Source organism: Mya arenaria, chromosome 8, assembly GCF_026914265.1.
Source record: "Mya arenaria isolate MELC-2E11 chromosome 8, ASM2691426v1".
Classification (NCBI taxonomy): domain Eukaryota; kingdom Metazoa; phylum Mollusca; class Bivalvia; order Myida; family Myidae; genus Mya; species Mya arenaria.
The window spans coordinates 14,198,800-14,212,903 of NC_069129.1; the positions used below are offsets into that span (position 1 = coordinate 14,198,800).

The following is a 14,104-nucleotide window of genomic DNA, read 5'->3' on the forward strand; positions in this document are numbered from 1 at the left end:
GCCGCGTGATTACAAAGATGGGCTTATTACAGTAAATACATCTACTGGTAAAAAGGACACACTAACCTTATTACTACGGTCATTTTGTCAAATGCAAATGCAAATATTTAAGCTCAGACATAATGCTTTGGTTATACAATGATGGCACAAAGTGCATGAGAGTCAATGTAGTATGGAAGCGTATAGTCGTAATATATACTGATGATGTGGTCATGAAGTCTTGACGAGTTGTTTTATGTCGACCGAAGTTAAGACGTCTTCTCTACTTATTGAATGGATATGTCGACTTATTTCGTGTCGACCACATGTCTGCTTAACCTATTCGTCGACACAATTTATGTCAACTTCTTCTAATTAATAAGTGAAAAAATCGACATCATTTTTACAATATGTCGTGTTATAAATCGTTCTTAAATAGCCATAACACGAGTCAACGAGATGCCATGATCATATCATCAGTATATACGATATACGCTTCCATAATTTAGATTACCATTATATGATCAGACTATCTAACAAAACTTGCATCTACCAAATTATTTACGAAGAATCGCTGATGTGTGCGTATATTAAATCTTGTAATGAAGCATTGCATAGTGAACGCTTTTTCAACCAAAAAAGCAAATTTTGCACTTGATTTTGTCCAAAAAAAAGGAAAAAGTGATGTCATCATTATTATTGCTAGATAATTTTAACAATTTTAAATGGTTTGCACTGGCTCATAAAAAGGATAGAGTGAATAGTTGGGGAATACTCATGCGAATGAAAGTTCATTGACAGGAACAGTGTGAAATGTTCGTAATATATCATGAAAGGGTCGCTGTTCAAACATGTATTGACCCTGACGTTATCTATGACGTACGGTGGTTGCCAATAATGAGTCACGAGGATGGAGACTAGTTGCTCCTTGACTCAGATAACGAAGAGTTAATGATATATTTTTATTTAGTTATGGTAGTTTATGATTGACAAAAACGGTCGAACGAGATCAAAAAATACACAGAGAAAGGTCCATATCTGTTAATGACTGATTGAATGTTCTATTCAGCGAAGGGGTTTTGTTTTTTGCAACACGCGTTTCAAGACAAGGTCAACTAAGAGAGCCGGACTCTAGAGGAAAGTACTGTACTTTTGTAGATCCGTCGACGACATGATATTTCACGTCTATGTAAAGTAAGGACTCTCAAAATTGACCAGTTAAAATGTCCAGAAAACAGACCACACTCGATGCTTAAAATTGACAATTCAAATACTAGCAATTTCAATTCGATGAAAATATGAGTGTATGAAACCTATTTTAAGGTTTTGCTAAGGGTCTACCTCTTTAGGTGGTCTATATTTCGGCGATATACGATCAAAGTAATATGGTAACAAGTAGAACGTACTCCGATAGTAAGCTCACACAGATAAACCCCTTTGATAGTCGCGACAGAGGTTTCGATGCAGATTAGCAGCGCTTTAAATTGATAGGTTATATGATTAGACAGGTGTTTGGAGTTGCAGTATATGTTTTGTGATATACGAGAGACTTTTTTAAGACTCATTTGATAAGCCAAACTTGCAGTAGCCAGTGTTGAGGGTTGTTTATGTTTTGATGATATACATTTTATATAAATCGTACTGACAGCAAATCTTATAGGGCGGCACAGACTGAGGATGGGGGTAATATTAATAATGTACAATGTTTATTGCCACAAATACTGAAATTGTGCCGTATTTGTGCTAATGAAGGAGGCTGAAGTTGTAATAAACATTATTATGATTTATGATAATCCAACACACAATTTACCATTGGTTACACTGGTTTGTTACGACTCAGGTGCCCCCAACGTTGCACAAACCGATTTTTACTCCATCACCCCCATCCCTCACCCCCATTACCCCACCAACCCCAATTCCTGTTGACGCTTGGAATATTTTTTTTTTAATCCTCACGGATACCTGCGTGGTTCTTAAATAATCATATTTAGCTCTACTGACGGAGCGTAACATTAACAGCAACATGGATGCATGTATTGCAGTCCCATCATTTTTATAGCTAACAAATATCGTTTACTAAGCAAATGTAATAAATAGAAAGATCCCGAAATTTTAGTTGATTTATGTTCATTTTATCTCATATTATGATATTCTACATATAAATCAACACCTGGTTAGAAAATGATCTCTCAATTTGTAAGGATATTTTCATCCGCAGCCAAGATGAAAGTGAATACGATGATATCCGACACGACATCTATATTTATAATATAATACGTACTGTATTTCTGTCGCTCGATCTGCAATTAATAGTTTAATATAGCCTTTTCATTCATTCGGAACACCTTTGCCAGTTTTCATCGAAATGAAAAAAATGCCGAGGAGTTCCGATAACATTAAGCGGAGTGACCTCCCTTGTAATCAATTATGTCACTAAATATTCACGTTAAATTCACACTTTTTTCATCACACAATACGCTTTTGTTTCATAAAATTGTATCACCATATAACATTAAAGACAAAACAAGTGTTTAATTGAGGACACGTGCATTTGTTTGTCCTGCAAACGTTCGAAAACAACATTTATTGTCTTTCACCACAAGACAAATTTACAATTTACAAAACCGCCAGATTTCCCAAAAAATCATACTCTCATGTAACTGTGTATGTGTAAAGTAAACTTCGGAATGGAAGTGGCCCTTAAACCCATGACTTCTCCATATGATATCACTAGGGCAGCTCTCTTACCAAATCGGCTCATTGGGATCTTAACCACAAAACTAGAAAGAGGACAGCTTTTGCGTTTGTTATGTTAGTGATCCAGGGCTTTTTCATTTTCCTTCAGAATGAGGCTATTTCTCAGTTGAAGAAATGAATACTGATCTGTTTGTTTCTTAATCTATATTAATATTCCATTTATAAATTATAAGTGAATAAATTAGCTTCAAGTGCATGTGTTAATCTTTTTCAATTTGTAGTGTTTGGGAGCTAAAATATCCCAGCATGAAGGGGCCAGGCCATTCCCAATTTTGCTGAAAAAGTGCTGTGGTCTAAGCATTACACTGTTTTTAACACAATAGGTTGTGGGATTGAGACCCACCTGATATGTGTTTTCTTGGGCTCTGAAAAAAAACGCCAGCAGTGATGTCGGAGTGGTTAGTATATCAAACTCAGTCTCTGAATGAGTCTACTCTGGGTTCTTTCACCACTCAGACCTTTTTCAATGATTGGTAATTGTTAGCACCTTGAGGAATGGTTAATGGTAATCATCGCAGAGGTTACCAGGTACCGTGATAGAAAGTTATAAAATTGTACCTATGTTTGTCCCCATAAAAGCTTTTCGGAGCTAACAACATTACTTGTTCATCATAGAGAGCCTTAGATGTACAATAAATCTAACTTTTATAAAAAAAAATGGGATTTTTTTTTGTTTTGGTTATATCGCTGTCTTCAAAAATCAGATCAAATAAATTGTAATTAAATAAAGTTGTGGATACCATAACTAACAATTTTAATTTGTTCACCACAAACGTGCATATTCCTGATATGTCCCATATGTGCACAACCTCACATGATCCAGTCCAAATGGCTGTCTTTATTTTTCAGATGTGTGCAGTATGCAGTCTATCATATTCCAGTGATATAAACAGCCATATACCTCAAGGTAAATATGTCACAATTTAATGAAAAATGATAAATCATTGAAGTTTTATGTTTGAAAAAATCTGGCTTTACCACAACTTGATTTCGCTATTTTCTCAAATAGGATCAGTTGGATAAGCAGAATTACAGATGAAAAATGCATTCACACCTTATGTTTTTCTTTGTTCTAATTTGGTTTTTAAAGGGACTCATTCATGTTTTTTTATTGGTAAATCATTAGGAGTGTGGAACCATTCAACAAATGTTGATAAATGCTCATATATTGTCTTTGAAGTCCACAATTTTGAGATACTTTACTAACATGGATGATTGTTTGATTGACATTATCACCTGATTGCACCAATGTTTTCAGTTAAAATTAAAATATCTCTCAGCTTGGTATGAGTCCCTGTGGGCAAGTGGATACAGTAACATTTTGTAATTTTTTCTTGACTTACTCACTGGTGTGGGTTCGTTCCCCACTAGAACCAGGTGTTTTTTTTATACTTTTGATTTTTTTTCTGCAATTTCAATATTCATGTAAATTAATTGTTATGTCAAAGTTTTCTGTTGCATTATCAAGAAAATTATTTTTGGTGTCAAAACATGAGCAAGTTCCTTTAAACCCAAGTTCAGAAGTCAATTGAGTATGTAGATCTATGTTTTGTCTCTGTAAGACCCGCCAGGTATTATTTATTAATCAGACAGATTGTTTAATAAATGTCTGGAGAAATTTTACAGGAGATTTATTGAAAGAATAGAAAAAAAGAATGTTATGTTCCTTGTGTACTTGGTGAAATTTATTATTTAGTTATTTTGTGTAAGATTTAATGTCGGTTTAATATTGAAACAATCCCCTAGGTTGTGATACCAGTATGTATGATTCTAAATTGTAAAACAAACATAAATAGGTATTGTGATTTAAAATCACTTCTTAATGTTAAAAGCGGTGAAGTATTGAAGGAAAAAATGACAACTGAATATTTTTTTAGCACGTCCATCGTTGTCTTTCTAGAAAAAAGTATGAATTTGTGGTAGTCTTTGTGTCGTTGTGGTATTTGTTGTCTTGCAGAAACTAACATTGTTTACATAGTTGAGCTTATACATTTAGTTGAATTTTTGTTGATGAGCTATGTCCCTTTATCATCTTAGAAAAACCAAAAAAGCCGATCATTGACATTTGCGTGGGGTGCTCTTGCATATATAACAAATGCTTTGGATTACGGATGTTTCAGTCATCAAAATTAGTATTTTGGATAAACAAGCCTGAATTCTTACACTTCTGCTAGGCATTAAACGTTTCAACAAGCCCTTCTATATAACATTCAGTATTGGAGCCAGCCCAGAAAGCATTTTACCTGGGCATGGCACAGCCTTATGGGCGAATTTCAACCAAAATTTCAGATTATGATTGTAAGACTGCTATTTAAGATTGTTTTTTCTTCAAAAGGGTTTCTTTTACTGTGTTTTCATAATTATATTTGTCTGATGTCAGGTCTACATTTTGACCTCTGTGGAAATTAAAACAGCTTTTTATTCTCATTAAATACACAAAAATATATTGGAAGAGTAGGCCTTTTGGCTTCTTAGTGTTAAAGTTTACAGCTGAATTTAAATACTTCACAGTTGTCTAATACACGATTAACATGCCTTTCTCATCATTGAATGCCCTTATTTTAAACATAAATATTATCATTGTGGTTTTAGTGCCAATGTCGAGGATCAGTAAAACCAAATATTTAAGTTTGGCTAGACTTCTTCCCATGAATGAGTTTTCTGAATGAAATTTTAACATTTTCTTTGATCAGTTTTAAACTGTGACTGTTCTTTGTGTTTAAAGATCCATTAAAAGTACATTTTTTTTCTCAAAGTAATTGTATAATTTATATTAGAGATTGAAAATTGGTTCCAAACCAAATCGATCATTGGAAAAAATTATTAGGCATGCCATCTGATTATGTAATTAAAATGAAACTCATAATAATGTATAAAATTAAGTATGAAGAAAGAATTACAAATTCAAATGTAATCTGTTTCACTTTATAATGAGTAAACATAAAGGATGTCTAATGTTTTGTTTAATTTGTTTAGAAAAAACTTTTCAATGATAAATTTAAGGTTTAAGTACCGTAATTGCCAGATAAAAGACTGATTTTTAATTCCAATGTTCTACTGTTCATTTTTTATTTAATTAAATATAGGCATTTCACGATAATCGATTACGTGATTTTGCAATCGATGAACAGCAACCTCGATGATAAAATGATAGACTTTCAATGGTACGCTGTACTCAATCAACATTTTATCTCGAGAGTATATCAAATGAATGATTTTGCTTCTTTTTTCATTATGCTTGCATGTTACGATAGATGTCTGTTTGCATGCAGTGTGACTCCTGATTTGATATACTAGTATAGGAAATAAAAGAGAAAAAAAAATGATCGTTTGTCATGCTATTCAGACTGGGTGGTACAAAATGTAAAGCTTCCACCTCAAATTGGAGCAAGTTAAATTTTATTCTGAATATCTACTAGTTTTCTTTTCTTCATTATAATTGTAAATTCAATCTTTTTTGGCTTTACAAGTAAGTATATCAAATATCAGTCGCAATGAAAACCTTTATTTTCATATATCTCTATTAAAATTGTTACTTTTATAGTTACACTTAATATGAGGGTAAATTTAGAAAGGCATGACTTTGTTTATAAATGCTGAGGGGCTTGAAAGTAAAAGTCAATAAAAAGTAAAAATTTATATTATAAAGTGCACCAAAACATATATCTGTGCATTTGATTGTGAACTTGATTATTGCTGATTTTGCACATATCTCCTTGATAATAGTTATTTTCAAAAACTAGCTGCAAATATCGCTGTGGTTTGCCACAAGTATGAGTTACTCATAACACGATCTTTGTTCGCTATTTTCATATATATTTTTCCCAACAAAGAGAAGCAGGGAAATGGTGCTTACACCCAATTTATCACTTCTTTGAGCATTAAGGTGTGTAGAAACCTCAAACATACTTTATTGGCCATTAATTGATAGATTGATGATTGAAGAAGTGATTTGATGGTTGTTTATTCAGAGAATATTTTTAAAATGTATGATATGTACTGACTGTTTAAGATCATGTGATCTATGGTAAATTTTGTAAAACATACGTTGGAAAAAAATCAGTATTGTAGAGGCTTTGTTTCGGAACGTTAAAAGCATGTAGGTAATACATAAAATATAAACATTCAAAACAGAATGAGAACATTAAAAAATTTCTCAGAATTTTAAAAAAGAAAGAATTGAATTCTTAAAGATGTGTCATTGATATAAATTGCAAAGAGATAAAAAGATATTTGATGAAGAAAAACAAAACATCCTTCACATTTTCAATGATTTGCAGTACTTTGGACAATCTCATAAGCTGTAGTGGCGCATTTTTTACAAAAGATGTTCCAAAGTTGACAGACAATAGAGCTGAATATTTTTAACCTGCATGTTTAAACCATTTCTGAAACTTCACAAGTCAATGTATCAGAACCTTGATGGTCTTGAATGGATAAAGCTATTAATTGGATAAGTATGTGAAGATTCTACAGGAATCAAGCAGAATCGAACAGAAATAAAAGAATGTCAAAGACTAATTTCATGTTAATCTTATAACATGCTATGATATTGTCCCATTGAGGGGTTTTCAATCCACTCCCTAGTCACCCTGCAGTGGGTGATAAATATCCCCCTTATTATAAATAGTGTGTGAGTGTGGGTTGCTGGGAAATATTCAGACTAGATTGTTTTTTATAAAACATTTTCTCACTAGATATTGACTCAAGACAGCGCTTTTCAATTAAAAAGAAATGCTAGTTTGTTTTTTGCAGAATACCCTAGGAAGCCTTCCAGAAATATGTCTATGGCACACTTGTTCTGTGCAAAATCCCCTGGAAAGCCTTCCAGAAATATGTCTATGAGACACTTGTTCAGTGCAAAATCCCCTGGGAACCTTCCAGAAATATGTCTATGAGACTCTTGTTCTGCTCAAAATCCCCTGGGAAGCCTTCCAGAAATATGTCTATGAGACACTTGTTCTGCACAAAATCCCCTGGGAAGCCTTCCAGAAATATGTCTATGAGACACTTGTTCAGTGCAAAATCCCCTGGGAAGCCTTCCAGAAATATGTCTATGAGACTCTTGTTCTGCTCAAAATCCCCTGGGAAGCCTTCCAGAAATATGTCTATGGCACACTTGTTCTGTGCAAAATCCCCTGGAAAGCCTTCCAGAAATATGTCTATGAGACACTTGTTCAGTGCAAAATCCCCTGGGAAGCCTTCCAGAAATATGTCTATGAGACTCTTGTTCTGCTCAAAATCCCCTGGGAAGCCTTCCAGAAATATGTCTATGAGACACTTGTTCAGTGCAAAATCCCCTGGGAAGCCTTCCAGAAATATGTCTATGAGACTCTTGGTCTGCTCAAAATCCCCTGGGAAGCCTTCTAGAAATATGTCCATGAGACTCTTGGTCTGCTCAAAATCTCCTGGGAAGCCTTCCAGAAATATGTCTATGAGACACTTGTTCAGTGCAAAATCCCCTGGGAAGCCTTCCAGAAATATGTCTATGAGACTCTTGGTCTGCTCAAAATCCCCTGGGAAGCCTTCCAGAAATATGTCTATGAGACACTTGTTCAGTGCAAAATCCCCTGGGAAGCCTTCCAGAAATATGTCTATGAGACACTTGTTCAGTGCAAAATCCCCTGGGAAGCCTTCCAGAAATATGTCTATGAGACTCTTGGTCTGCTCAAAATCCCCTGGGAAGCCTTCCAGAAATATATCTATGAGACACTTGTTCTGTGCAAAATCCCCTGGGAAGCCTTCCAGAAATATGTCTATGAGACTTTTGGTCTGCTCAAAATCCCCTGGGAAGCCTTCCAGAAATATGTCTATGAGACTCTTGGTCTGCTCAAAATCCCCTGGGAAGCCTTCCAGAAATATGTCTATGAAACACTTGTTCTGCGCAAAATCCCCTGGGAAGCCTTCCAGAAATATGTCTATGAGACACTTGTTCTGCGCAAAATCCCCTGGGAAGCCTTCCAGAAATATGTCTATGAGACACTTGTTCTGCGCAAAATCCCCTGGGAAGCCTTCCAGAAATATGTCTATGAGACACTTGTTCTGCGCAAAATCCCCTGGGAAGCCTTCCAGAAATATGTCTATGAGACACTTGTTCGGTGCAAAATCCCCTGGGAAGCCTTCCAGAAATATGTCTATGAGACTCTTGGTCTGCTCAAAATCCCCTGGGAAGCCTTCCAGAAATATGTATATGAGAGACTTGTTCTGCACAAAATCCCCTGGGAAGCCTTCCAGAAATATGTCTATGAGACTCTTGGTCTGCTCAAAATCCCCTGGGAAGCCTTCCAGAAATATGTCTATGAGACACTTGTTCAGTGCAAAATCCCCTGGGAAGCCTTCCAGAAATATGTCTATGAGACTCTTGGTCTGCTCAAAATCCCCTGGGAAGCCTTCCAGAAATATGTCTATGAGACACTTGTTCAGTGCAAAATCCCCTGGGAAGCCTTCCAGAAATATGTCTATGAGACACTTGTTCAGTGCAAAATCCCCTGGGAAGCCTTCCAGAAATATGTCTATGAGACTCTTGGTCTGCTCAAAATCCCCTGGGAAGCCTTCCAGAAATATGTCTATGAGACACTTGTTCTGTGCAAAATCCCCTGGGAAGCCTTCCAGAAATATGTCTATGAGACTCTTGGTCTGCTCAAAATCCCCTGGGACGCCTTCCAGAAATATGTCTATGAGACTCTTGGTCTGCTCAAAATCCCCTGGGAAGCCTTCCAGAAATATGTCTATGAAACACTTGTTCTGCACAAAATCCCCTGGGAAGCCTTCCAGAAATATGTCTATGAGACACTTGTTCTGCGCAAAATCCCCTGGGAAGCCTTCCAGAAATATGTCTATGAGACACTTGTTCTGCGCAAAATCCCCTGGGAAGCCTTCCAGAAATATGTCTATGAGACACTTGTTCTGCGCAAAATCCCCTGGGAAGCCTTCCAGAAATATGTCTATGAGACACTTGTTCGGTGCAAAATCCCCTGGGAAGCCTTCCAGAAATATGTCTATGAGACTCTTGGTCTGCTCAAAATCCCCTGGGAAGCCTTCCAGAAATATGTCTATGAGAGACTTGTTCTGCACAAAATCCCCTGGGAAGCCTTCCAGAAACATGTCTATGAGACACTTGTTCTGCGCAAAATCCCCTGGGAAGCCTTCCAGAAATATGTCTATGAGACACTTGTTCTGCGCAAAATCCCCTGGGAAGCCTTCCAGAAATATGTCTATGAGACACTTGTTCTGTGCAAAATCCCCTAAGAAGCCTTCCAGGAATATGTCTATGAGACACTTGTTCTGTGCAAAATCCCCTAAGAAGCCTTCCACGAATATATCTATGAGACTCTTGTTCTGTGCAAAATCCCCTGGGAAGCCTTCCAGAAATATGTCTATGAGACTCTTGTTCTGTGCAAAATCCCCTGGGAAGCCTTCCAGAAATATGTCTATGAGACACTTGTTCAGTGCAAAATCCCCTGGGAAGCCCTCAAGAAATATGTCTATTGCACACTTCTTCTGTGCAAAATCCCCTGGGAAGCCTTCCAGAAATATGTCTATGAGACACTTGTTCAGTGCAAAATCCCCTGGGAAGCCCTCAAGAAATATGTCTATTGCACACTTCTTCTGTGCAAAATCCCCTGGGAAGCCTTCCGGAAATATGTCTATGAGACTCTTGTTCTGTGCAAAATCCCCTGGGAAGCCTTCCAGAAATATGTCTATGAGACACTTGTTCAGTGCAAAATCCCCTGGGAAGCCCTCAAGAAATATGTCTATTGCACACTTCTTCTGTGCAAAATCCCCTGGGAAGCCTTCCAGAAATATGTCTATGAGACACTTGTTCTGTGCAAAATCCCCTGGGAAGCCTTCCAGAAATATGTCTATGATACACTTGTTCTGTGCTAAATCCCCTGGGAAGCCTTCCAGAAATATGTCTATGAGACACTTGTTCTGTGCAAAATCACCTTGGAAGCCTTCCAGAAATATGTCTGTTGCACACTTGTTCTGTGCAAAATCCCCTGGGAAGCCCTCCAGAAATATGTCTATTGCACACTTGTTCTGTGCAAAATCCCCTGGGAAGCCTTCCAGAAATATGTCTATATATGTCTATGGCACACTTTTTCTGTGCAAAATCCCCTGGGAAGCCCTCCAGAAATATGTCTATGAGACACTTGTTCTGTGGAAAATCCCCTGGGAAGCCTCCCAGAAATATGTCTATGAGACACTTGTTCTGTGCAAAATCCCCTGGGAAGCCTCCCAGAAATATGTCTATGAGACACTAGTGTTCTGTGCAAAATCCCCTTGGAAGCCCTCAAGAAATATGTCTATTGCACACTTCTTCTGTGCAGAATCCCCTGGGAAGCCTTCCAGAAATATGTCTATGAGACACTTGTTCTGTGCAAAATCCCCTGGGAAGCCTTCCAGAAATAGGAGACACTGTTTTTTTTTAAGACCAGGTAATATAATCCACTGGATTAATGTCACAATCTGCTGGGTTCGTATTACAGAAGCTTCTTAAAATCATTTTAATATAATTATCATAACTTTAGTGTAAAATTTGGAACTACTACTTTTTTTTAATAATCTAATTATTCAAAATGGTGTTTCAATTTAAAAAAAACTTATGTTCTGTATTTTAATTGCAGAATATACATTAAAACATAATCCTTTTCTTCCAGTTAAATAAATCAGTGGAATAAGGAAATATTTAAATTAAGGGTAAAGGTAAAGGTCATTGTAATATGTCTCCTGGTTTTCTGACCTAAAATCCATGAGGTTTCCAGATATACGGGCATGTCAGATATAATGAAATTGCACTGGCAGCTAACATAAGAATATCAGGGGCTCAGGGTGCATGAAAGATTTTTAACTATGAAACTTCCTTGTGCATGAAAAACCCATCTTGTACCGACATGTGTGCATTTGTGTCACAATGCTTCATTTACTATGATGCAACAAGTGGATGTCTTACTAGATTTCTCAGAATGATTGTTTAACCCCTACGCACCGTGCGATCATTATCAAATTATGTAATGAATTTCAGATACTCTTCTTTGGAGGTATTGTGCATGTTCCCGACATTCACGCTTAAAATGCATTTTGGCAGTCACTGCCAGGAGTCAAGATGCATTTAATAGAACTTCTTTTCAATTACTCAATTATTGCGGTCATAAAAAAATCTGAGCTAACCCATTTTGGAGTAATAGTCTTTTGTTTATTCTTGTCAAAAATATTAGACTGTTTAGGTTTGTCTGTTTTGCCAGCATTGTCAGTGTTAACGTGAATACAGTAGGCGAGCAAACAATTAAACCTTGGCCACAAAACAAAAGCTTGTGATACTCAATTTAAGCTTGGAACACATGTTGCACAAGACACATGTGCACATGTACAGCAAGGCCCACAACTCTGTGTTCAAAACTTGAACAATTATGCCCCTGGTTTGACTGACAAAAAAACAACCCACATCCAAACCCTGGCATTTGCTTCACAGCGCCTTTGTGGAAAACAATACCTCAGTTCTATCACCTCCAATTTCTGTCACTTCAGCAAAAAGCGTCTGTAAGTGCATCACATAAATATTTTATTATCCTGAGAAGTACACAATTTTCATAGGAAAAACATAAAAAATCCTACTGACAAAATTTTCTGTCATAAATGAAAGAATTTTACATTAACAGTGATGGAATTGTCTTGATAAATTAATGATTATTACTTAAGTCGTATTATCTTTTTTGCTCCACTGACACAAATATGTAACAAATGTCGTTTGATATTGTTCTCTTAACTCATTACGTAATTTATTTATTTATAGTTTTCTACTGGATAATGAAAAGCCAAAATATTTTTTTTGTGAACTGTCAATTTTTATTTTTGCTTCTCTTCGGCCAGTTATTGCTACAGAAATGTATGTACAGGTGTCTGCCTGTCACTCTAGAGGCTGTGGGTTTGATTCCCACCAGGTGGGTCTGGTGGCATTGATATCTGTTCTCATGTTAGAAGTTGGGGGTTAAATTCCCACCAGGGTGAGAGTGGTCTAGTGGTATAGGTGTCTGCCTCTCATCCAAGAGGCTGTGGGTTCAATCCCCACCAGGGTGAGATTGGTCTCATGGTATTGGTGTCTGCCTTTCACTTAAGAGGTTGTGGGTTAGATCTCCACAAAGGTGGGGGTGCTCTAGTGGTATAGGTGTCTGCTTCTCACCCTAGATGTTGTGGGTTCAATCCCTACCAGGGTGAGAATGGTCCAGTGGTTTAGGCATCAGCCTCCCACCCTAGAAGATGTGGGTTCAATCCCAATCAGGGTGATATTGATCAAGTAGTATAGGTGTCTGCCTCTTAACCCAAGGATCCTTAACCCTCCTTAGGTTGTGGGTTTAATCCTCACCAAGAAATGTGGTCTAGTGGTATAGATGTCTGCCTCTCACCCAAGAGGTTGTGGGTTTTAAGCCAACCAGGGAATGGTCTCTTGGTTTCAGTAAAAGGACACAAATACTGGTGTCTATCTAGGAAACAGACTTTAATATCAGCAAACCACTTCACAATAATGCTATACTAAATTAGTATAAACAAAAGAAATGGAATGAATCAAACAAGTTTTCTTAAATTTTACTTGTGAAATTTGTCAGGAATACATTGAAATGATTTTATATTTTTCGAGCTGAAACAAGAGAGACAAAGATATTGCACACCTGTCGAAAAAAAGTAAACCAGTCCACATCTGAAAGAGCATTGTCTGTTTCTAGCCGTCATAATTCACAAATTGTCTTTGATTTCTGTCTGCTGACAGTATATAGTTCCAAAAATCTGCACAAAAATCTGCATCATTTGCCAAATTGCCAACGTCTGCTCTTGTTTGAAACAATGGTGCTCTACATTGTTTTTCTGTCTGTGGATATAACTTTTCCCGCTTTTGTTATTGGGCTGGACATAAATCTTTGTCATCACATTTTTTTTTCGATCAAATTGAAAGAAATATTTTCAGAATATCCTGGTAGTTAAAGGCCCATTAGCTGCAGTTTCAGTGAAGTAATGGAATGTTAAATATTTCTAATTTTTATTTAAAAAACATAAAAAAATATGTTATGTCTTAAAAAAAAAATATGTTACCTCAGTTTAAGACAGATTAAGTAAGAGGGTTTTATGATAAAATTTTACTTCATCATTGTGGTGGAATTTGTCAACCTTACAGTGAAAAGTTTTCAACATTCAAATGTTTGCACAGGTTTTCCTGTTAGCTCAGTGGTTGATTCATTTGCTTCCCATCAAGGTGACACAAGTTGGATTCCCGGCGTGGGTGCCTGTGAGTTTGGTTGGTGGTTACCAACCCAGACAAGTGGGTTTTGTCTGAGATCTCCAGTTTTCCCCACAACACAAGACTACTCTTGTGTAA

The 14,104-nt window shown here is 36.7% G+C and overlaps 1 protein-coding gene across 1 annotated transcript in view; it reads left to right on the plus strand.

The window, feature by feature from the left end:
• Window positions 1–14,104, plus strand: part of LOC128242632 (A disintegrin and metalloproteinase with thrombospondin motifs 16-like) — a 70,913-nt gene that overhangs the window by 653 nt on the left and 56,156 nt on the right. Inside the window, exon 2 of the mRNA XM_052959863.1 lies at window positions 3,586–3,643. Within this exon, the coding sequence (XP_052815823.1) occupies window positions 3,586–3,643 (58 nt within the window). The remainder of the gene's footprint in view (window positions 1–3,585; window positions 3,644–14,104) is intronic.